At 40.8% G+C, this 26,102-nt stretch overlaps 1 protein-coding gene across 1 annotated transcript in view; it reads left to right on the top strand.

Moving 5' to 3' along the window:
* Positions 1-579: 579 nt before the first annotated feature.
* Positions 580-26,102, top strand: part of mindy4b (MINDY family member 4B) — a 38,289-nt gene continuing 12,766 nt past the window's right edge. Inside the window, exons 1-6 of the mRNA XM_052018645.1 lie at positions 580-734; positions 4,764-4,791; positions 6,843-7,022; positions 10,530-10,649; positions 13,618-13,715; positions 14,829-14,994. Coding sequence (XP_051874605.1) covers positions 622-734; positions 4,764-4,791; positions 6,843-7,022; positions 10,530-10,649; positions 13,618-13,715; positions 14,829-14,994 — 705 coding nt within the window. The 5' untranslated portion in view covers positions 580-621. The remainder of the gene's footprint in view (positions 735-4,763; positions 4,792-6,842; positions 7,023-10,529; positions 10,650-13,617; positions 13,716-14,828; positions 14,995-26,102) is intronic.

The following is a 26,102-nucleotide window of genomic DNA, read 5'->3' as shown; positions in this document are numbered from 1 at the left end:
ACTTCGCTCCATTTTGTTCCTTTACCAGGTACTATTTTCCCAAACAATTGTGGGTTCAGATCCCCCCTCACCAGGCTCCAACTCCGAAACAAACATCACATTTCTTCCTTCATTACTGGATGGGAAAGGTTTAGAGGGAGATGGGCCAAGCACAGGCGAATGGGACCAGATTAGATGGGCATCTTGGTCAGCATGGACGAATTGGGCTGAAGGGCCTGTTTCCGTGCTGTATTACTCTGTGACTCTACTGAGAGCCATGGCAAATTTCCTGTAATCTCTCCAATAGGATTTGGGAGTGTAACTTTAATATTCCTTGACATGACTCATTGGTTGAATTATTTATCTGGGTGAGACCAGATAATCTTTCGTGAATGAAAAATCTCTGCCTTCCTCTTTACTATTCATTTGGAGATGGCAGAGAAAGAGGAGCAATTCTCTGAGAGGTGGTGAATTATTTAGTGCAATATGATAGAGTAGCGGAGCTCCAAGAGCTGCCTTGATGTTAATTGATCAGTCGCCCTGTTAAATAAGCTGCCTGTCTCACCGACATCAAGACAGTTCCTGCAGATCACAGGAACTGGGAGCTTGCTTGTTGAGAGTAGTGGTGTCTGTAATTCACAGATGAACAACGAGCTGGGCAATCAGGAGTCCCGCTTCAGTGAACATGACTTGGATGTAATCACCAGCAAGATCGGAAATCTCAGCAAATGGCGAGATATCTTCAGCCAACAAGGGTAAAGCAATTTTTCTTCTCTTTTCTCTGCTTTTCTCAAACTGCTTGAAAACTCTGTCACTGGCCCCCCTACCCCGCACCCTTCCCCCCCGAACAACCCTCAAGACACTTTGTTTGTGGTCTGGAGAAAGAAATACAAAAGTAGGCGGGCTTCGGTTCTGTGGCGACCAGAAAACTGTGATAATCCTGCACTCTCAGGACATTGATGGTGCTGGACTTGTAGATTTTCTGGACTATTGGACTATATGATCAGTATGGAAACAAAGTTTTTCACTGTATGCGACAATAATAAACCAATTACCAATTATTAATACCCAAGCACACTTTTAACTAACTTCCTATACATTACACAGTATTCTAATAAATTGTCCAGTGAATCCGGTGAGTTTAAAGGGAGTGGGAAATATACAAAGGCTCCGGAGCCCAGCTCCAGCTGCAAACCTATTCACGTTCCTGACTCCTGGTGTTCTGGATTCCAACCCCAGCTCTGGCCGCACACCTTGCCCTCACACTGTACTTCCTGGCTCACACTCCGGATTAATGAGAGAGCCAGATGCTGGATCATTAGTACTTCCAAACAATCGGATGCTGGATTTTCAGAGCTTTGTGAACAGTATTGCTCTTCCTATATATGTGTTGCAGGTATTCCAGAGGTTTACTAGACTGATGTATGGAATCCGGTAGCGTAGCGGTTAGCGCGACGCTATTACAGCGCCAGCGATCAGGGTTTGATTCCCGTTGCTGTCTGTAAGGAGTTTGTACGTTCTCCCGTGTCTGTGTGGGTTTCCACTGGGTGCTCCGGTTTCCTCCCACATTCTAAAGACATACGGGTAGGTTAATTTGGGGGTTTAAAATGGGCGGCGCGGACTCATTGGGCCGGAAGGGCCTGTTTCCACGCTGTAAATAAAATTTTCTTAAAAAATTTTTAAAAATGTATGGGTGGGATGTCTTATGAGGAAAGGCTGGAAAGAGTAGGCTTGTATCCGTTGGAGGTTAGAGAAGTGAGCGGTGACTAAATCTCGACAGGGTGGATGTGGGGAGGATATTTTCTCTTCTGGGCTAATTTAGAATGGGAATCTTATTTTACATGAAAAACTTTACGTGAAATTTTTACAAAAAAAATTTCCTCAGAAGGCAGAGTTTTAGGATAAATGGATTATTTTTGGATTAGCAATCAGTACCCGGTAGGAATCTACAAGGATCTGTGTCAGGCCCTCGACTAGTTATAGTCAATAATAGCCTTAGATGATTGGAGCATGTGTACTGCAGTCAAATTTGTCATGATATCAGAATCAGATTTATTATCACTGACATACGACGTGAAATTTGTTGCTTTGAGGCAGCAGTACAATACTAGACATAAAAATCTATAAATTACAAAAGTAAATAAATAAATAGTGCAAAATGAAAATGAATAAATGAGGTAATGTTCATGGGAACTCATGAGGAAGTGTTCATAGTGTCCTGAAGAAGCGTCCTGACCCAAAACGTTGACCGCCTGCTTTTCTCCACGGATGCTGCCTGGCCTGCTGAGTTCCTCCAGCATCATCGTGTTTTTCATCTAGTGTTCATGGGTTCATGGATCATTCAGAAATCTGATGGCGGAGGGGAAGAAGCTGTTTCTGAATCATTGAGTTTGGGTCTTCAGGCTCCTGTATCTCCTCCCTGATGGTAGTAATGAGAAGAGGGCTTATAAAGATCAATGGCTTCGAAAATTGTGAGGAAGGCACAAAGGACCTTCCAAAGGGGCTAAGATAGGTTAAGCGAGTAGAGATGATATTGGCAGATGGAGCATAATGTGGGGAAACATGAGGATATCTGCTTTGGAAGGAAGAACGAAAAAGCAAGTTATTATTCAAACAGAGTTAGTCTACAAAATGTTACAGTACATGATCTGGGAGTTGTAGAACATGAAACACACAAATGTAGCATGCAGGTACAGCATGTAGTTAGGAAGACTAATGGAATGTTGGCCTTGTTTTGATGCAACTTTTCAGGAAGCTGGTAGTACCACACCTGAAATCACATGCATAGTTTTGTTCTCCATATTTAAGGAGGGATATACTTGCATTGGAGGCAGTGCAGTGAAGGCTCAGTAGATTCCTGGGATGAAGGGGTTGATATATAAAGGAAGGTTAAATAGGTTGAGCTTCATTGAAGTATAGAAAAGTGAGAGTTGACTTTGTTGAAACAAGAATGCTGAGGGGGACTGAGAGGGTGAAGGGATTTTTCCCCTAGTTGGGTATCTAACCCAAACTCTGATTAGTTAGTGGGGACAATTCCTTTGTCCCACAGATGCTGCTCAACCCGCTGAGTTTCTCCAGCTGTTTGATTTTTGCTGTCTCTGGTGCTTAACTTGCCTTCACTTCCCACTGATCTGAGCTGGTACAGTGGAAGCTGATTCACACAATAGTATGGTGCTTTAAAGTTCCTTGTCCTCATAACTGCACCACTCAAGTATTGTGATTACAATAGCTCTTATTGTAACATTGCATTAATCACTGTAACTTGGGTCAACATCGAGAGCAGGAACACACAACGCAGAGTCTTGGCTGATATAATAACTGGTGCTGTGATTATAATGGTAGAGACTTTCAGTATTATGAACAAGATCACGAGATAAAGGAAACCCTTAGCTTGGCAGCACTAATAATTTAAAAGGCTGTGCTTTCATGCACTCTATTCAGTTTAAGGACTTACATTACTGAGGGGTTTCAGCATTGCTCTGAATGCTGATTACTGGATGGAATATTACACCAAGCTTTCAAGGAGCTGTAACAGAGACACAGCACAACTTGCAGAGAAGCAGGGAGGTGCTGTATACTGCCCAACTTTCGTCCCTCAACCACGCCACTGAGAAAATGCAACCTGATCTTCTTTTGGATTTTTCAGGACATGGGTGTCACTGGAAAGGTCAATTTTAGTTGGCTATCCCTGATCACCTTTGAGAAGGAGGTAGTGAGCCATCTTCTTGAATCACTGAACACCACTATACTTGGTCAGTATATGGAATGAGCTGCCAGAGGAAGTGGTCGAGGCAGGTACATTAATGACATTTGAAAGGTACATGGACAGGTACATGAATAGGAAAGGTTTAGAGGGATATGGGCCAAACGCGGGCAAATGGGATTAGCTTAGATCGGAATCTTGGTTGGCATGGACCAGTTGGGCTGAAGGGGCTGTCTCTGTGCTGTATTACTCTGAGTCTCTATTTCCAGTCAGGATAGTGTGTGACTTGGAGGGGAAGCTGCAGGTGGTGGTGTTACGGAGTCATGGAGTAATACAGCATGGAAGCAGGCCCTTCGGCCCAACTCTTCCATGCTGGCCAGCAGCGGAAAGAGTGCAGAAAAGATTTACGAGGATGTTGTCAGGACCCGAGGAACCGAGTTATAGGGACAGGTCGAGCATGTTAGGACTTTATTCCTTGGAGCATAGGAGACTGAGGGGTGACTAATGGAAATTAATGACATTGAGCAGTTATTGTTGATCCTTAGTTGCCCTTGATCGCCTTGTAAGGCTACTTCATAAAGCAGTTAAGAGGCAATCATATCAGTTCAGGCCTGGAGTTGTGTGGATGGAAGGTTTTCCAAGGAACTTTCTAACAGGCTAATGCTTTATTGTGTTATTTGTCTTTCGTCTCCAACTACTTTTAAAACTAAATTAAAATTTTCCAGGTGTGTTATGAACTTTCATTGTCTGAATTACATAAGCACCACATTACTCCACTGCCCAGCTGAACTATGGGTGCAAGTCACGTTCTATAGACATGGGTATATAATCTCAGCTGACACTCCAGATGCTAAATCAAGGCTTGCATTTTGGGTGAAGCAAAAAATCGCATGGTGCTCTTTCAAAGACAAGCAGAAACTGGCCTCTTTAGACTTATTGCACATTTTAAATAGTTTTTTTTTGTTATTGATCTACCCTTCGCAACCAAATGGATGAAGGCGAAGAGCTCATTCTGAGAGCAAATCTGTGTTAACAAACTGTTGCTTTCGATACTAAATTGTAGTATTTGCTTTGTTTACAGATTACAATTCAAGGACACTGTTGTGAAGGTAAGGGCTTTAAGCATTCTGTTCAGAGTATCTTGTCAAACCCATTTTAAAGTTGTTGGTCATTTTACTGTTTTCATTTGGAAGGAGAAAGCTGTTATTTTAGTAATCTTTCTGGATAACAGCAAGGCAAAACCTGATGTTTGAGGAGCGCGCTAGCTTCCCGGTTAATGTAGTGGGCAGGTAAATTTGATGTCTGATTGTAGACCTGGAGATATGTGTTCAAATCCCACCCTACCAAGTCAGGAGTTTGCAATTAGTTACTGTACAAATCTAGAATGCAAAGATGGTATCAGTGGTGGTGACTGTGATACAACTAGGTTGTTGTTAAAACCCATCGAATTCAGTAATGAGATTTAGAGAAGAAAATCTGCAGCCCTTGCCTGCCTGGTCCCAATGTGACTCCTGACCCATTGCAATATGACTAATAGTTCATTTTATCCTGAAATGGCACAGCAAATCACTCAGACCAATAGTTAGTCATTGACAATAAGTACTGACCTTGTGATGTCCAAATTCTGTGAATTAAATTTTTAAAGAAGACACAAGACTCTGCAGATGCTTGAATCTGGAGTAAAAACATTCAGCAGGTCAGGGAGCATCTGTGGATGAAAATGGACAGTCAACATTTCGGGTCAAGAACCTTCATCTGGACCCTTGATCAAGATCAGTCCAGATTGTCCAGGGTTCGTTTTGCTCCATTTACATTATAAAGCTTCTGGATTATAACAGAGCCAAAGTGAAGAAGGTTAAATGTTCCCATAAACGTCTAGACTGTATGGAATGTCACAGCTCCCACATTGCGCTAGCACACAGATTCACACCAATGAATTTAAGACAAGGTCCGTTTTGCAAGTTTATAAGAATTGAAGATATCTCTCGTGGAACATTGAGGGATCAATTTGTACAACTCACTCCCCCCACCCACCCCCGAACGACTCTAAGTTCCTGGTTCAAGCACAACACTAGAGAAGGTCTGGAAATAAGGGTGCACTTTGGATGTAGTGTCGCATCTAAAGGTGGGAAAGAAAGATATGAAAGAAAGATATGAAAGAAAGAATGTTTTTGCAATTACATATCTCCTTTTATGACTCAGGGATGTTGCAATGTGCTGTATCTCCAATGAAATATTCTTCTGAAGTGAACACAGAAAATATAGTAGAGAAGCCCACAAACCTCAATCTGATTGCAATCACCCTATGCAGCTCTGTAATATTGCCATATGGATAAACATTTAGCCCAGGACCCCAGGGAAACCTCCCCTGCTCCACTTTGCAACAGTGTCATGGGATAGCTCCACTCCACACTTGAAGGGCAGATGGTCTGTCATTGTATCTGAAAATTGGCAGCTCCAGCAACACAGCAATCCCTTGGTACTGCGATGCAGAGTTAGCGCAGATTATCTGGCAATGGGAAATCCAAGGACACAGAGAAACAAGGATCCATTTTAGCAATTTCAATTTATTTAAATGATTCTGGTTGTCTCTTTAAGTTGTACCGGCAAGTTCTGCATCATTTGTAAAACAAGCAATTAGAAGCATTAGGTTTAGTGATATAATAATCCATGAAATTCCTGCTTAGTTTGGTTCACAAATGCCATGTGAGATCTGGGTCATTTTTTTTTCTCGGGCGATGAACAGTCACTAAGAGTTCAGCCCCATTGCTTTCCAACAAGCAGAGGTGATGAGTTGTTCCTTAATTGCTTGCAGCTCAAGTGCTTTCAGACTGACAGTAACAGCGCTAACATCAAACAGAACGGGAGCGAACAACTAAACAAAGCAGCTGGTCACGCTAAAGCCCTTCTTCCCCCGGGCTCCAATTCTCTTTCACCTCCACTAGACCATGGATATATTTAATGATGCATTGCAAGTTAAAAAAATAACAGGTAGTTCAACACAGAATTATATTGACATACTACAAGAGGAGATTAACAAGAGTCAGAATGTAAGTATAAAAGATTCTTGCAAGTCTCTGTTGGATCCCATATTTTCTGTAAACTGTTCTTTAATATCAACAAGCTTACCTAACAGATACTTTAATCTTCTGTTATACAGAAGTGTCAGGACAGCCGCAAAGGAGAAGAAGACAGTGAAGATGGAGCAGGAGCACCCCAGTCCTCTAGTGCCAAGCCTTATGGGCATCTCGTCACATTCAACCTGCCCTATTCTGTCCCCAAAACATTCCTTGGGTCTCCCAGCCTAGGTGGTCTTCCCATCACACTGGAGGAAGCAGTGGTAAGTCAATTCATTCCGTGCAGTTTTTCCTCAATTGGGGATGAAACCGGATAGCATATCAACAAAGAAGTGGTGGAAGACAATCTGTGTCTGGATGCGGTGACTCACAGCATACAATGTTTGGTGCTGGACAAAAGGTAAATGAGTTGTTCATTGTATTCATGTTTCCCATTGACAGAAGAGTACATCAGACTGAAAGACTCGTTAGTTATTCTGACTCTCATTCAACAACAACAATAACAATGTGTATTTATAGTGTACATCTAAACTAGCAAAATGATTCACTAAGGGATAGGTCAGTGGATGAGCAATGGCAAATATTTAAACAGGTAGTTCATAATGCTCAGCAGAAATTTATCCCAATTAGAATGAGGGATTCCAGGAGATAGATGAACCATCTGTTGTTAACAAAGGAGGTCAAGGAAAATATTAAATCAAAGACTAGAGCCTGCGAAGAGACAAGATCTAGTGGTAGATCAGTGTAAATTGGTAAATCGGTTTATTATTGTCACATGTACCAAGGTTCAGTGAAAAACTTTGTTTTGCATGCCATCCGTACAGATCAATTCATTATACAGTGCATTGGGGTAGTGCAAAGGAAAAGAATGACAGAATGCAGAATAAAGTGTTACAGCTACAGAGAAAGTGCAGTGCAGGCAGACAATAAGGTGCAAGCCCATAACAAGGTAGATTGTGAGGTCAAGAGTCCATTTTATTGTACTAGGGAACTGTTCAATCATCTTATAACAGCAAGGTAGAAGCTGTCCTTGAGCCTGATGGTACGTGCTTTCAGGCTTTTGTATCTTCTGCCCAATGGGAGGGGGGAGAAGAGAGAATGTCCGGGGTGGGTGGGGTCTTTGATTATGTTGGCTGCTTTACCGAGGCAGCGAGAAGTGTAGACAGTCCATGGAGGGGAGGCTGGTTTCTGTGATGTGCTGGGCTGTGTCCACAACTCTCTGCAGTTTCTTGCGGTCCCAGGAAGAGCAGTTGCCATACCGAGCCGTGATGCATCCAAATATGATGCTTTCTATGGTGCATCGATAAAAGTTGGTCAGTGTCAGAGGGGACATGCCAAATTTCTTTAGCTTCCTGAGGAAGTAGAGACGCTGGTGAGCTTTATTGGCTGTGGCATCTACGTGGTTGGACCAGGAAAGGCTATTGGTGATGTTCACTCCAAGGAGCTTGAAGCTCTCAACCCTCTCAACCTCAGCGCCACTGATGTAGACAGGTGCATGTACACCGCCCCCTTTCCTGAAGTCAATGACTTTTACATAGAAGAATATGGGCCTAATGCGGGCCAATGGGATTGGTGTAGGTAGGCATCACAGTCGACATGGATGAGCCCGTCTCTAAGCTGTACGATTCTGTGACACTCTGGTCAATGATTCTATGATTCATGTAAATGGGTGGTTGATGGTCATGATGGACCCATTGGACAGAAGGGCCTGTCTCCATGCTGTATGTCTCTATGACCCTATCGTTGAGCTGGAGGAGTGCCAGGACTGTCTGCTGGTATAAAGGCCAGGAGATCCCACTTCTGAGTAACTGCCGGATATTCTGGCCCCCTTTGCGAAGAACAGTCACTTCACCAATTGAGTGGAGAACAGCCTGTGCCAGGAGCAAGATGAACCTTTGGTTCAAAGGCAGAATCATCATTAAATCCAGGAGTTTTCCTGGAAGTATATTTTTATGGATAATTGTCACAGATACTTTCTGGAATCAGTGGTTTAATTTACCCTGATGAGCAATCCGATAGGTGGGTTTGTCCCGTCCTGGATCAGCTGGTGTAATGTGTAACCTTCAGATGTGACAAGAGGGCCCCCTTGTGGCCCATATTGGATATTCATGTCCATATGGTCTCTATCAACAGGTATTAATGGGAGGCAGAGAGGTGTACCGAGGCACCATGCACTCTGATTTCCCTCAACTACTGAGCAGTTTTTGAAATCTTCCTTTCATCTGGATTGAGACCCTGGTAGAAGGCCAAGAGTTCTCTGCTCCAGAAAGGAGGAAGGGAGAATCAGTGAAGAAGTAGGGAGCACACATGGAAAATCTTGGGGGTGGTTGGAATCAAGCTTTTAAGGAAATGGGGGGGGGGGGGGTTATTGACAGGATAACAAGATATCAGGGCAAGAGGTGGATGCATTCATGAGGTGGGGAGGGAGGTATCAGGAGAGCAGGTCAAGATGGTCTTTCAAATAGCCAACACAGGCCTGGTGATTGAAAGGCTTCCTTCTCTGGTTTAAACTTGCATGGAATAATCCCACAAAAGCCACTAGGTTTGGTTTCACTGCTTCGCCTGTTTACGTCACCATTTCTTAGCTGCAACGTTGAAAGTTCACAGTCGTGTGAACTTTTAATTGTTCACAATTAATTGTTCACAATCACCCAATGTGACTTCAAAATCAGTTTGCATGCAGAACCATGTTTAGGGTGTAACAATTTGCTCTGTGTCTGAGGAAGATTGGAGTTGGTTTATTATTGTCACATGTACCGAGGTATAGGAAAAACTTTGTTTTGCATATCATCCATACAGATCATTTCATCACAACAGTGCACTGAAGTAGTACAAGGGAAAACAACAACAGAATGCAGAATAAAGTGCAACAGATTTGCCTGGATTAAAGCAGAGAACATAGAACAGTACAGCACAGGAGCAGGCCCTTCGGCCCACATTGTTTGTGCCGACCATGATGCCAAATTAAACTAATCCCTTCTGCTTGCACATGGTGTTTATCCCTCCATTCCCTGCCTGTTCACGTGCCTGTCTAAATGCCTCTTAAACATTGCTGTCGTATCTGCTTCCCCGGGAACGAGTTCCAGGCAACTCTCACTCTCTGGGTAAACAAACCTGCCTCGTAAAGTTCCTTTAACCTCTCCCCCCTTTCACCTTTAACCTATGCCCTCTAGTACTTGGCATTTCCAAAATGCAAAACAAAGTATGAGGGATGAAGGAATGGAACCACATATTAAAAGGATTGAAGACAGTTGGCTGGAGTAAAACCTATGGAACAAAAAAGATCAGCACAGACCAGGTGGGCTGAATGGCCTGCTTCTGCACTGTAAACTCCATACAATAGAAGTTCACAAGCACAAATGTTGGTAGTCCAAAACTATCCAAAAGTTTTATAGAATTTCATAATTCTTTTTATTTGTAATGCATAATATTACATACAAATAACATTTAAAATGTCATAAGGTACACAAGAACAATTCACTGATCCAAATTTATCCATCACTGCTTGGTCCCAAGGGGTTCAGATGGGAGATTCTCTTCTGAGTAATTCTGTGTTTATATTCAGGATCTTTTTCCAAAAGCAGTGAGGCTATAAAGCATCTTGGTTTTAATCACAGAATCTCAACACAGAAGGAGGTAATTTAACCCACTGTTTCTGTATCTGTGAATTCAGCTTCCAGTTTGGGATTTGAAACAAGATTTAGCAAACCGTGTAATACCCTTTAGTGTTGTTGCAGTTGTTGGGTAATGACTTTTTTTCTTTAATATAGGCACTACGGAAGATTCTGTTTGGAACGACGTTTCAACTTTTCAACTATGAATGGAAGAAATCCCACTTCAGATTTCGAGACCCTTATTCAGACTTGTCTTATGCTTTGGAGGCAGAGAGGGTCAGTGCCACGACAGAATCTTTCACTCGGTGGGGACGGTTTCTGAATCCTGATGTCTGGCTCTTGGAGAAGTCTGTTACCAATAGAAGTTTACCGAGCTGACTGTATGCTCTGACTTTCAACTTTCCGCCTGAGCATTTACTGAAAGACGTCCAATTTTTATAACCATGTTAGATGATCAGGCATTTATTCATGAGCATCTGAATCACAGGGCCAGTTTTATATTTAGGCAGCAAGTTGGAAGTTGAGAGGAAGACAGAGATTTGAGCCTACTCTGCTGTTTAATGGCAGATCTGTACCTCTATTTTCTTGCCTTGGTACCCCCAGCAAAAGTCTCTCTGTCTTTAGAGTTGAAACTGTAAATGCATCTATGTGCTTTCCCTTTGAGTGAAAAAAAACTTATCCTGATTTCCATTCCAAACAATCGAGCTCTGATTTTAAGATTCCTCACCCTCCATCATGATTGGCCTAGCAGAGGAAGCACTTTCCCGGTTTACTCCATGAATCCTGTTTTTCTCATGATCAGATCATCCTTGTCCTCTTTGCTTAAGTCCTGAAGGGTTAAATGCAGGTTCCTCAGTGCTATCACTCTCAACGTTCATTCCCTCCAACACTGGTGCACCCTGTCTACAAAATGCACTGCAGTTACTCTCACGGCTATTCCGAAAGCACCTTGTGAACTTGTAACGTCTGCCACCCAGAAGGACAAAGACATTAGGTGCATGGGATACACCGTCCGCTGCAGTTTAGTCCAAGTCACACACCAGCCTGACTTGGAAATATATCACAGCATCTTCGTCGTCTAAATTCAGCTAGTCCCTGCCCAGCAGAATTATAGGAGCACCTTCATCAGGAGAACTGCAGTGATTCCACCTGCTCAAGGGCAAATAGAGATGGGAAATAAATGCTGCTCTTGCCAGCAATGCCCCTACCCTGAGAAATGAATAGAAATGCCTCTGTGCATTATAAGATCTGTTCTTGCACTACCCATCTTATGGAACTTTCCCACTGAACATAGGAGATGCTCACCTGCCCTTTCCCCACTTCCCTTCCCACCATCCAGGAACACAGTCTTTCCAGGTGAAGCAGCAATTCACCTGCACTTCTTCCAATCTAGTGTGCTGCATTTGGTCTTCACAATGTGGCCTCCTCTACACTGGAGAACCCAAATGTGGATTGGGTAATTGCTTTGTGGAACATCTGCATTCAATCCGCAGGACTGATCCCGAGCTTCTAGTTACCTGCCGCTGTAATTCATCCCACTCCCACTCTGACCTGTGTAGCCTCTTCAGTGTTACAATGCAACACCTCGTCTTCTGTCTGGGTACATTGCAGCCTACAGGACTCAATATTGAATTCTCCAGTTGTAGGTAACTCACACTTTCTTTCTGTTTGCATCAGATCTCACCATTTCTGTCATCATATTCACTCAATTTTCCTTTCTTTTATATACTCTGGCCTGCTAGTCGTGCCCCATGACATTATTATTAGCAACACATTACACAGACAACGTGGTTTAGTCTGATTTTACCTGCCCCGTAACTACCACCTTAAGGCATCTGGTCTCACCCTATCCTAGATATTCCCTTTATTTCTAACCATCCCTCCCCCACCTCTTCTGCTACCTAAAACTAACTTGCTTTCCCCCTATTCCTATTCTGATGAAGGGTCCTGGACTCAAAACGTTAACTGTTTCTCTTTCCATGGATGGTGTCTGGCTTGCTGAATTTTTTCCAGTACTTTCAGTTTTTATGTCAGATTTCCAGCACCTGTTTTGATTTTTTGATCTTCATCTAATTTAGGAAAGATGTGAACTTCCTAGAGAGGGTGCAGAGATGACTCACTAGGATGGTTTCAGGGTTGAGGGATTTCTAGAACTAGATTAGACTGGAGAAGCTGAATTTGTTCTGCTTGAGATGGAATTTGATGGAATTACACAAACTGTGATGGGTTTAGATAGGCAAGACAGAGGGAAGCAGGTCCCATTGGCAGATGGTTCAAGGACGAGAGGACTCGGATTTTAAATATATAAAGGCAACATAAGGAATTTTTTTTTTACTGCGGAGAGTAATTATGACGTAGAATTCACTTCCTGTAGTGGAAAGAGCAACAAATAGTGCCTTCTAAATGGAATTGGTTAGGTATCTGAGGGGAAAGTAATTTACAGGGCTTTGGGGAAAGAGTGGGGAAACACTACCAATGAGACTGCTCTACTGGGATTTGGCATGACTTAAATGGGCTGAATGGCCTCGTACACCCTAGTAATTCAATGCTTCTATAATTCAATGTATTCCTTGGAGTGAGGGTACTCCCACAGTGCTAATGGGTACGCTTTTGACACAGCAATGAACTGGAATTAGAATTGGTTTAGTATTGTCTCTTGTACCGAGGTACAGTGAAAAACCTGTCTTGCATACCATTCGTAGGGATCAATTCATTACACAGTGCATTGAGGTAGTACAGAGTGCACTGAGGTAGTACAAGGTAAAAACAATAACAGAATACAGAGTAAAGTGTCACAGCTACAGAGAAAGTGCAGTGCTGGTAGACAATAAGGTGCAAGGTCATAACGAGGTAGATTGTGAGGTCAAGAGTTCATTTTATCAAATGAGGGAATCGTTCAATAGTCTTATAGCAGTGGGATAGAAGCTATCCTTGAAGAAGAAATGATAATATCTGTCAAAGTCAGAATGCTGTGTGACCTAGAGGGGACTGTGTTCCCAAGCTTCTGATGTCTTTGTCCTTCTGGGTAAGAACGGTTGTGGTTTGGAAGGTGCTATTTAAGGCTGAGTGACTAAGATGCCCATTTACTGGATTTTATGAGTCTAATGGAGAACATACACGATGGAATACCTTTAGAGTATTCTGTTTTCAGTGTTTCTAAATAGACTAAAAGGATTTCAATATATTAAATATTGGCAATAATATTGATTTACATGTTTTGAAAAATTATTCATTCTTTTTGAAGGGTGGTACAAGATCTATACAGATGGCTGTCCAAGCCTACATCCTCAAACACTTACTGTTCACAAGAAGTAGTGAAATGGAGGACCACGATGATAAATGGTAAAAATGTCTTCTCACCTTGACTGTAAATAATCATGAGATCTTACTGATTATGCTGCCATCACATTTGGGCAGTGGACCTTCGGTAAATCTCAGGGAAGAGAAGGAGGCAGTAGAGAAAAAGACAATTACAGACTTGCGGACCCCCTCAACACCCCACCTTCCCTTATCATTTTGAGCCTCTTTCAAACTACAACCCACACCCCTTATTTACTCTAGGATTCTCCAGGAATTAAGGATAAATCTCCCAGCAGAGAAACAAAGGACTACAGATGCTGGAATCTAGATGAAAAACACGTTGATGCTGGAGGAACTCAGCAGACCAGGCAGCAACCGTGGAGAAAAGCAGGCGGTCAATGTTTCAGGTCAGGACCCTTCTTCAGGACTGTCCTGGTGGTCCTCGGTGGGGTCATGGTTGAGAGGTAGGTAGGAGGAAGTGTCTCTGCAAGGTAGACGTCAGTACACCAGACTACCACAGCACCACCTTTGTCAGCTGGTTGGATGGCAACATCAGGGTTAGTGCGAAGGGAGTGAAGAGCAGAGAGTTCAGAAGGGGTAAGTTTGGAGTAGGTGAGTGGGGCAGAAAAGTCAAGACAGCTGATGTCCTGAAGAAAGGTCCTGACCCGAAACGTTGACCGTCTGCTTTTCTCCACGGATGCTGCCTGGCCTGCTGAGTTCCTCCAGCATCATCATATAAATCTCCAGCATCTAGTTGTTGGCAACTGAGAAGAATCATAGCAGGTCAAAAATATGGCTTTCACTTAACATTTTCTTTGATACTATTGACTATAAAACAATTGGATTTGGATAACGAGATTGCTTCACAGGGTGGAGCTGTTGGAGCCGGGAAAACCAAGTTTCCAGGAGCTTAAACTGCCAGAAGGAGGAAATGTGATGGATCCTCATTTAACATAGTGAGGATATAGGAAGAAAGGAATTAAGGCCTTGATATTTTGTTAATAAGAGTTTTCCAAATAATGGTTGGCTCCATGTGTACCCAAGGTGCAAAGCATCCTTACAGCATCCAGCTCTTGGTGACCAGCAGCCATTTTGGTCCAAAGGTGGTCACAGTGGTTTTGACTGATGCCTCACATTGTCTGTACTTGCCTGCAGCCTGTTGGAAGTCAGCCAAAAAGACCAAGAAAAGGCATTGGCAGCTGCACTGTCGGACATTCTGTGGACAGCAGGGGAAGGCGTCCAGAGCTTTGTTTGCTTGGTAACCACTGAATGTTACATCGCTCCTGCAGTCAATTACAAAATCGACAGTTACACGGAACGGGTAAGGTTATTCCCACACATGCAGCACAGTTGTAATTGGGGATTGGTTTATTATTGTCACATGTGCCGAGATACAGTGAAAAGCCTTTGTTTGCATGCCATCCCAACAGATCATTCCATCCATAAGTACACTGAAGTAGTACAAAGGAAAAAAAAACAGAATGCCGAATATAGTGTTACAGTTACAGAGAAAGTGCAGTGCAGGTAGACAATAAGGTGCAAGGGCCATGATGAGGTAGACTGAGAGGTCAAGAGTTCATCTTTATCATATAAGAAGTCAGGGTCAAGAGTCTTATAACAGTGGGATAGAAGCCATCTTTGAGCCTGGTGGTATGTGTTCATCGGGGACTTGCCGAATTTCCTTAGCCTTCTGAGGAAGCAGAGGAGCTGGTGTGCTTTCTTGGACTGGTGTGCTTTCTTGGCCATAGCATCTATGTGGCTGGACCAGAACCAATTGTTGGTGATATTTACACCTAGGATCCTCAATCATCTCCACCTCAGCACCATTGATACAGACAGGGTTCAATTAAGTTGCTATTTCATTTAATTTGTAAATAATATCTTAAGTTCTGGAAGAGGAATCTGTCTCTGGTTGCTGACACTAAATGTGTGCAGGAGTATTGTCGGACAGTTACACTGACCACCACCGCCCCCCCCCCCCCCCCCCCCCGGCATCCATGAAGTCAACATGCTGAGGATGAGTGCATCTTGTGCTCAGTACTCTCACGTACAGTGTCCTAGGTACTAGATCCATTAGTGCCTGCTTTCTTTAATGCACAAATTGCACACAAAAGCAGAATTACCCAAATAATATTACGTTCACAATCATTTCCAGGTCAAACTGTAGTCGCCTTCTATTCAAAATTCACCTTCGCACATCTAATGGTTTCCCAGCATTTGTCACACACCTAATGGAGTTACAAGGCACACACCTCAAGTGTACCCACTCACTGAAATTGGTGTTAGTATTGGTTTATTATTGTCACTTGTACCAAGGTACAGTGAAAAATTTGTCTTGCATACCGATTGTACAGGTCAATTCATTACACAGTGCAGTTACATTGAGTTAGTACAGAGTGCATTGAGGTAGTACAGGTAAAAACAATAACAGTACAGAGTAAAGTGTCACAGCTACAGAGGATGTGCAGTGCAGGTAGATAAGGTCATAACAAGATAGATTGTGAAGTTAGAGTCCACCTCATTGTATAAGGGAACTGTTCAATAGTCTTATCACAGTGGGATAGAAGCTGTCCTTGAGTCTGGTGGTATGTGCCCTCAGGCTCCTGTATCTTCTGCCTGATGGGCGAGGGGAGAAGAGAGAATGACCCGGGTGGGTGGGGTCTTTGATTATTCTGGCTGCTGGCAGCGAGAGGTAAAGACAGAATCCATGGAGGGGAGGCTGGTTTCCGTGACGCACTGGGCTGTGTCCACAACTCTCTGCAGTTTCTTGCGGTCCTGGGCAGAGCAGTTGCTGTACCAGGCTGTGATGCATCCAGGTAGGATGCTTTCTATGGTGCATTGATCAAAATTGGTGAGTATCAAAGGGGACATACCGAATTTCGGAGTTTTTGCATGCAACCTACAACTCTCTTTCAACAGTTCTCCTTCCCTGTTGTAACATTCTGTGATTCTGTGACTTTGGGGTCTTGGCTATAAAATTTGGAGGACTTTTAATTAAAGCTACAGATAAGCAAAGGCAGGAGAGAGCCCAGCAACCTGGGCTGTGTTTACAGAACATTTAAATCAGGCAGTCTGTTTGCACGTAAAAATACTATCAGATGCAACACTTCACTGATTTCCAACTAAAAGGAACCCGTCTCGTCCACAATCTCCACAGGCAGCCTTCTTTTAAGTTGCAGGAAACAAATACAGAATAAAGGCTGCAAACTTGTAGCATCCATCTGTGATTTACCTCTCTGAAAGTCAACAAATTAAGCTGTAGGTGAACAATAATTCTGTCACATTGGTCAAATGGATGTGTCGATTTTCCCGTCCAGCGCAAGGCCCCAGGGTATTTGCATGTGCTTTAATAAATTTCTGGATGGTGCATGAAGTGTAGATTAATCAGTTTCTACTTGACCTGTAATCAAAATGTATTTCCAGCAGAATAATTTCTTTGAAGTCGCAGTTGTCTTGTCAGACACCATTATATATTCTCTTTGGAGACTTAAGCATAAAAATCTTGCAGGCACTCCAGTGCAGTATTACAGGAAGATAGCACCAGATGTGTCATCTTCCAAAGGGCCATCTACAGGGACTTTAATTTGAGCGCTTTCAGTGGGGCATGTTAAACACGCACAAATTATGCATGTCATGCATTTAAGCGTATTCTTTACATGTATACCTGCTACGGGAGGAAGGGTTCTTAACCCTGCTACCCACAGTTCCTACTTCTCCCACACACCCCAAACCCTTCTCTCAACTTCCCTGCACAAATCCTAGGTCTTTCAGGAGAGATGTTAAAGCAAGAGTTTGCTCTCTGAAGTAATTGGTAATCGGTTTATATTGTCACATGAATCGAGATACAGTGAAAAACTTTGTTTTGCTTGCCATCCATGCAAAGCATTCCAAACGTAAGTACATTGAGGTAGTACAAGGGAAAAGCAATAGCAGAATGCAGAATATAGTGTTACAGTTACAGAGAAAGTGCAGTGCGGGGAGACAAATAAGGTGCAAGGGCCACAATGAGGTAGATTGAGAGATCTAGAGTTCATCTTTATTATACAAGAGGTTCATACAAGTAACATTGTTTTTAAAAAAAATGGGAAGGTTTCACCAGCCTCCTGACCAACGTTATCCCTCAATCAACTTCACTCAAAAATGGCCTTTATTAAACTGATCTCTTTGACAAGTTGATGCACCTAAATTCCTTCTCGACAACAGTGTTTCTTTAATTTTAAAGTGTTTCATTGACTGTAGAGCACTTTGGGACATGCCGTGATCAGAAAGGGTTCTGCACCCACATATCATTCCTTGAAAAGTAAAAATACGAAATTTAAAATGACCATCTCATGTTTTACTTTTTTTTACTTTTTACTTTTTTGCTTTTATTTATACTTTTATTTATATAGCTCAGTAACAGGCCCTTCCGGCCCAACGAACCCACGCCACCCAATTACACCCATGTTAACCTACTAACCCGTACATCTTTGGAATGTGGGAGGAAACCGGAGCGCCCAGAGAAAACCCATGCAGACACGGGGAGAATGTCCAAACTCCTTCCAGACAGCGGTGGGAATTGAACCCCGACAACCGGTGCTATAATAGCGTCACGCTACCCGCTACGCTACCGATAACAAAAACACAAGAGCTTATAATTGGAGAATACAGTCGTGTGGCAAGTAGAGCAGCTGCCCCACAGCTCCAGCAACCCAGGTTCAATCCTGACCTAGGGTGCTGTCTGTGTGGAGTTTGCATGTTCTCGCGTGGCTTTCCACCGGCTGCTCTGGTCTCACCTCCCAAAGACATGCTAGTTGGTAAGTTGATTGGCCACTAAAAAATTGCTCCTGGTGTAGGTGGGTGGTAGAATTGATGGCAATGTGGGGAGAGTAGGTTACAGGGAAAATTAATGGGAGAAAGGGATAGGATAGATCAATGGGCTGAATGGCATCTTGCTGTGCCATAAGGAAATATGGAAAGAATATAGAATATAGAACATTACAACACAGTACAGGCCCTTCGGCCCACAATGTTGTGCCGACATTTTATCCTGCTCTAGTATCTATCTAACCCTTCCCTCCCACATAGCCATCCATTTCTCTATCATTTATGTGTCTATCTAAGAGTCTCTTAGATGTCCCTAATGTATCTGCCCCACAACCTCTGCAGGCAGTGCGTTCCATGCACCCACCATTCTCTGTGTAAAAAAACTTACTCCAACATTTCCCATAATACCTTCCTCCAATCACCTTAAAATTTTGTCCCCTCATGTTAGCCATTGTCTCCCTGGGAAAAAGTCTCTGACTGTCCACTCGATCTATGCCTCTTATCATCTTGTACAAGGTGGAATTTTGAATTGCTGCTGAGCTCCACTTCACCATAGCACCATAGTTAGGTATGTGAAGCAGGTCTTGATTGAATCAGATAGAGAGTAACCTGGTTGGTGCAGGTTACGTTTCAGGATAATTATTCAGGATTTCATGGAAACATTCCAGTTCGTCCATACCAACTGTGTTGCCCAGCGAGCTAGTCCCATCTGCTTGCGTTTGTCCCATAGCCCTCTAAACCTCTCCTATCCATGTACTTATATAGATGGCTTTCAAATGTTGCTAATGTGTCCGCCTCAACCACTATTTCTGGCAACTCATTCCAAATACGCACCACCCTTTGCGTGAAGAAGCTGCCCCTGATGTCCCTTTTAAATCTCTTGCCTCTGATCTTAAACCTATACCCTCTTGTTTTTAGCACCGCCTCCCTGGGAAAAAGACAATGGGCTTTCACCCTGTCTGTGCTCCTCATGATACGCAACCTCTCCTTGTAACTCAGGCCCCGTCCCCCCCTCCCCAAGGTCCAGGCAACATCCTGGTAAACCTTTTCTGCACTTTTTCTAGTTTATAACGTCTTTCCTTTAACGGGGTCATTCCAATGCTCATTCTCACATTCATTAGAACCATACAGCACAAAACAGGCCCTTCGGCCCACCATTCATTTTTGCAATAAAAACATTTCATTTCCATTGAGCAGAAGTTAGAGCCAAGTAAGGCTAACTTTTTTTCAATCTTTTTATTAGTTTCCAAATTAATACAGATTAACATATAACATCAATGATTGTACATGTAATACAAAGAGATCAAGAGACCAATCATGACATAAGTAATCATAAAAAGTAAACAAATATAAAAAAAGATCTTTAGATCTCACGATCTCTTAGTAGATGAATATAATATAAAAGAGAAGAAAGAAAAAGATTTATTGTATATATAAAAAAAAGAATCCCCAAATCAATAAAAAAAATTGTAAATAATATAACAAACTAAACTATAAAGAAAATTTCAAACAAAAAATGAAAAAAAAAGAAAAAACTGGACTGAAATTTCTCAATAAAAACAGAGCAATATCATGTCGTCAACTCTGTTCCTTTAAATTGAAAAGTTATTGGAAAGGGATCTATATCATATGAAAGTATTGAATAAACAGACTCCAAATGTCTTCAAATTTAAGCGAAGGATCAACAGTACCACTCCTAATTTTTTCCAAGTTTAGACATGATATAGTTTGAGAGAACCATTGAAAAGTAGTAGGGGGTATTGGATCCTTCCATTTAAGCAAAATGGATCGTTTGGCCATTAATGTAACAAAGGCAATCATACGGTTAGCGGAAGCAGATATATGGCCAGACTCTACCCTTGGTAATCCAAAAATTGCAGTGATAGGGTGAGGTTGTAAATCAATATTCAATACAGTTGAGATAATGTTAAAAATGTTTTTCCAATATTTTTCCAAAAGAGGACAGGACCAAAACATATGTGTCGGAGAAGCCACATTCAATTTACATCTCTCATAGGATTAAAATGGTGATAAAAATGGGCTAGCTTATCCTTTGACATCTGGGTCCTGTGCACTACCTTAAACTGTATCAAAGAGTGTCTGGCACACATTGAAGGTGTATTAACTAATTGAAGAATTTTCTTCCATGTCTCTGTAGTTAAAGGTGTCTGGAGTTCTCTTTCCCATTCATTCTTAATTTTGTCCAGTGATTCTGGACGTATTTTCATAATTAAATCATAGATTATTGCTATCAAGCCCTTCTGATAAGGATTAAGGCCTAAAATTTTTTTCCGTAATTTCAGTTTTATATGGTGTCGGAAAAGAGGGTATAGTAGCTTTTAAAAAATTTCTAATCTGCAAATATCGAAAAAAGTGTGATCTCGACAAATTGTATTTATTAGACAATTGTTCAAAAGATGAAAAACAGTTATCAATGAATAGATCACGGAAACATATTATTCCCTTACTTTTCCATATAGAAAAAGCTGAGTCAACTTTGGATGGTTGAAAGAAAAAATTAGATTGAATGGGACTTGACAAGTTAAATTTATTCAATCCAAAAAATTTACGAAATTGAAACCATATTCGTATTGTATGTTTAACTATTGGGTTAATCATATGTTTACTTAATTTGGTAAGTGCAAAAGGGAGTGAAGCTCCTAAAATAGAAACTAATGAAAATCCGTGTACTGATTGATGCTCAAGGTGAACCCATTTGGGACATTGAATTATATTTGTATCCAAAAAATTAAATATCTGATATTAATTGCTCAGTAGTATAATCTAAAGTTAAGGAGGGCCATACCACCATCCTTTTTTAGTTTTTGTAAATATTTCTTATTTAAGCTTGGGTTTTTATTCTGCCAAATATATGAAAGCATTTTAGAATCAATAATGTCAAAAAAAGATTTCGGGATGAAAGTTGGAATCGCTTGAAATAAATATAAAAATTTTGGTAAAATATTCATCTTAACCGCATTAATTCAGCCTACCATTGATAAAGACAGTGGGGACCATTTAGTAAATAATTGTTTAACATGGTCAATTAAAGGCAGTAAATTAACTTTAAATAAGTCCTTATGTTTCTTAGTAATGTTAACACCTAAGTACATAAAATAGTCAGTTACTAATCTAAAAAGTAATTGCCTATAAATTGGGGTTTGCATATTTAATGGAAAAAGTTCACTCTTATTAAGATTTAATCTATAGCCAGAAAAAACACTGAATTGATCTAGTAGTGATAGTACTGCGGGGATAGATTCCTCCGGGTTCGAAATATAAAGTAACAGGTTATCTGCATAAAGAGATATTATATGAATCCTCTGTCCACAAGTAATACCACATATGTTTGAAGAATCCTGGAGTGCAATAGCCAAGGATTCCAAAGCAATATCAAATAATAAAGGACTTAAAGGGCAAGCTTGTCTAGTACCTCGAGAAAGCCTAAATAATGGGGATCTTTGATTATTAGTAAGTATTGAAGCCATAGGTGTATAATAAATCAGTTTGATCGCAGATATAAATTTGGGGCTAAAATTAAATTTTTGAAGTGTAATGAATAGATATTCCCATTCGACTCTGTCGAACGCCTTTTCAGCATCTAGTGAGACAACACATTCTGGAATTTGAGATGAAGGGGTATATATAATATTCATTAATCTCCTAATATTAAAATGTAAATAACGATTTTGAATGAATCCTGTCTGGTCTTCAGAGATAATTTGTAGAAGAACCTTTTCCAATCTAAAGGCCAATATTTTAGAAAATATTTTGGAATCTACATTTAATAAAGAATTAGGTCTATAAGATGCACATTCAGTGGGATCTTTATCCTTTTTAAGAATTAAGGAAATAGTTGCTTCATAGACAGACTGTGGTAGTTTACCCACTGATAGGGCATCTTTAAAAATTTTTGCTAACCAGGGAACAAGAATATCAGAAAAGGATTAAAAAAATTCGACAGTTTATCCGTCAGGGCCGGGTGTTTTACCCGAGTTCATTGAAAATATTACTTTCTTTATTTCTTCCTCCGATATGGGTGCGTCTAATATAGAACGTTAATTTAAAGATAATTGGGGAATCTTCAAATCTCTTAGAAATTCATGCATTAGTGTAGAATCTTCAGGGGATTCTGATTGGTATAAAGAAGTATAAAATTCTTGAAAGGAATTATTAATTTGAACATGATCTGTCGTGTAGGTATCATCTTGTTTACGAATTTTATTAATCTGACCTTTAGATAAAGTGGCTTTCAATTGGTTGGCCAATAATTTACCAGATTTGTCACCATGTATATAAAATTGAGTTCTGGTTTTAAGTAATAAATTTTCAATTGAAGATGTTAATAATAAACTGTGTTGTAATTGGAGTTCTGTTCTCTTTTTATAGAGCTCCAGATTAGGAGTATCAGAATATTTTTCAGCTAATATACGTATTTCATTATTAGTTCGTTGTTTCAATCCAGCGGAATATGAAATAATTTGACCACGGATATATGCTTTAAAAGTATCCCATATTATGCCACTGGAGATTTCTTCAGTAAAATTAGTTAAAAAGGAAAATGAAATCTGTTCTTTAATAAACTGGACAAAATCTGAGTCTTGTAATAGAGAAGCGTTAAATCGCCATTGTCTGACACCAAAAGATACATCTGCTAATTTAATTGATAATTTCAATGGTGCATGATCAGAAATGGCAATTGCATCGTATTTACAGTCCATAATAACTGGAGCTAGTCTAGCATCAATAAAAAAATAATCAATCCTCGAGTAATTATGGTAGACATGAGAAAAAAATGAAAATTCTTTATCATATGGGTGTAGAAATGTCCAAACATCCAAGTTCAAGTAAGAAGCAGTTAATAAAGACAGTGGATTTGTTTGGAAGTGCAGGATTTGACACAGATCTATCCATCGAAGGGTTTAAACAGCAATTAAAATCTCCACCCATAATCAAAGTGTATTCATTTAAGTTAGGAAAGAATGCAAACAAATGTTTAAAAAATTCAGGGTGATCTACATTGGGTGCATAAACATTAACCATAACAATGTTTTTATTATGAAGTAAACTGGTAATTAATAAAAATCTACCATTTGGGTCTGATATTGTCACATGATGAATAAACGAAATTGCGGAGTCTATAAAAATAGAGACTCCTTTCACCTTTGCTTGTGAATTTGAATGGGACTGTTGACCCCTCCAAAATCGAAAAAAACGTTGATTATCTTCCCTCCTGATATCAGTCTCTTGGGCAAAATGATCTGAGCATTTGATATCAGTCTCTTGGGCAAAAATGATCTGAGTATCTGAGCAAAAATGATCTGAGCATGAAATGATCTGAGCATTTAATCTGTGAAAAACTTTAAAGATCTTCTTGCGCTTGATCGGGTTGTTTAAACCATTAGTATTCCATGAGATAAAATTAATAGTCTTATCCATTTTAACAGATTAAAAAACATATGGTATGTAAAGGGTTAAACATATGTAAAGGTAAACATATGGTATGTAACATATGGTACGTATGGTAAACATATGGTACGTAAACATGTGATATGTAAACATATGGCATGTAACATATGGTGTGGTATGTAACATATGGTATGTAACATGTGGTACGTATGGTGAACATATGGTGAACATATGGTAGGTATATACATATACGTATGTAAAGGTAAACATATGGTGTGTAATGGGTTAATCTTGCTATACAAGAGGTCATAAACAGGAGGAAGTAAAAAAGTTCAAAGAGGAAGTGGATATGATGGCAATTTAAAGAAATTTGTAGTTCATCAGTCCAGAAAAAAACCCAAAAAACAGCCCCACCCCCCTCCCCCAAAAGCCTGAAAACTGGCTAATAGGGAGCCAGAAGGCTAACCTCTAACTGAACTAACCCCAGTTCTATTGGTGGCAGATGTCCAAGTTAAACAAATATATAAACCACCCTTGGTTAGTCTAGACAGATTATCGACATAGTCGGAACAATGTTACCAAACTATCAACAATAGTTGTGAAATTGAAACAGAGCCAAAGGGCGTTAACAGTTGATAATTAAAAAGTACAGTTTTATAATTATTTCGAAAAGAAAACAAACAATCAGTCATTTAGTTAAATTCTTAATTATTATTAAAACAAAACATTAGAAATATTAAAAGAAAGAATAGGAAAGGTGTAAGGCTAATTTTGCACTGAAGGGAGTCAGATATTATAAACAGAGTGTCCGGTCTGAACAGTGCACAGTAAGGCAACAAAGGACTGTGAGAATAATCATCGTAACACAGTGGTCAGGAGGAGGTCATTTGGTCCACTTTGCCTGTCCTGAGTCTTAGAGCAGTTGCAATCATCTCCATTCTTTGTCCGTGACCACACTAGGCTCCCACCTTCCAATATCAATCCCTGAGTTGCTCTTTCAGATTATTTATGGGATAAGGTTGGTAATTGGTTTATTATTGTCACGTGTACTGAGCTACAGTGAAAAGGTTTGTTTTGCAGGCCATCCATAGAAAGCATATCACACCAGTACATCGAGGTAGTACAAGGGAAAAGCAATAACAGAATGCAGAATATTACAGTTACAGAGAAAGTGCAGTGCAAGCAGACAATAAGTTGCAAGGCTAAGACAAGGTAGATTGTGAGGTCAAGAGTCCATCTTAAGATAGAGATAAGATATTTATTTATTAGTCACACGTACATCGAAACACACAGTGAAATGCGCCTTTTTGTGTTACTGAGAATGTGCTGGGGGCAGCCTGCAAGTGTCGCCACTCCTCCAGTGCCAACGTAGCATGCCCATAGCTCCTAACCTCTACGTCTTTTTTGGAATGTGGGAGGAAACCGGAGAACCCGCAGGAAACCCACGCAGACACATGGGGAGAACGTACAAACTCCTTACAGACAGCAGCGGGAATTGAACTCGGGTCGCTGGCGCTATAATAGCGTTACGCTAACCGCTACACTACCGTGCTGCCCCTTTATCGAACTAGGGGACCGTTCAATAGTCTTATAACAGCAGGATAGAAGCTGTTCTTGAGATGCACACTTTTTCAGATAAAGTATGCTGGATTCAACAGGATGGAATATGTAAATGTAGTCATTGAGCTCCATATTATTAGTTAAACATGCACATAGCTGTTTATTAAATGGAGACATTGCTGCTTTTTTATTACATTGCCCTACCTCCTGCACATGGTCACAAACTGTTGCACATGCCCCAAATTGTACATGGTGTTCTTAAGCAACAAACAATCTGCTGGAGGAACTCAGCGGGTCAAGCAGCATCTGTGGGGGAGAAATGTATTGTCAACGTTTCAGATTGAGACGCTGCAATTGTGTTCCTAAAGTGTATACAACAACAGAAAATAAAACAGAATTAGCATTATATTAAACAAGATGACTCACACACGTGGGGGCTCATAATGTGTTTATTTTTTTTAAATTGTGACATGAAGACCAATGGCATTGATAGAAATAACTGAACCTTATTTGTAACTGGTTCTCAAGTGTTCACCTATAAGATTTATATCAAATCTGAGTCCCTCAGTGTCACAATCAGAGCTTTGAAATACTCACAGGAAAAGGGCAAGAGTTCTAAATCCACAGGTATGCCATCAGTACACTGCTGAGCTT

Source organism: Pristis pectinata, chromosome 6 (genome assembly GCF_009764475.1).
Source record: "Pristis pectinata isolate sPriPec2 chromosome 6, sPriPec2.1.pri, whole genome shotgun sequence".
In the NCBI taxonomy this organism is placed as follows: domain Eukaryota; kingdom Metazoa; phylum Chordata; class Chondrichthyes; order Rhinopristiformes; family Pristidae; genus Pristis; species Pristis pectinata.
Note: the sequence above shows the minus strand (reverse complement) of the source record. Positions and strands in the feature narration are given on the sequence as shown.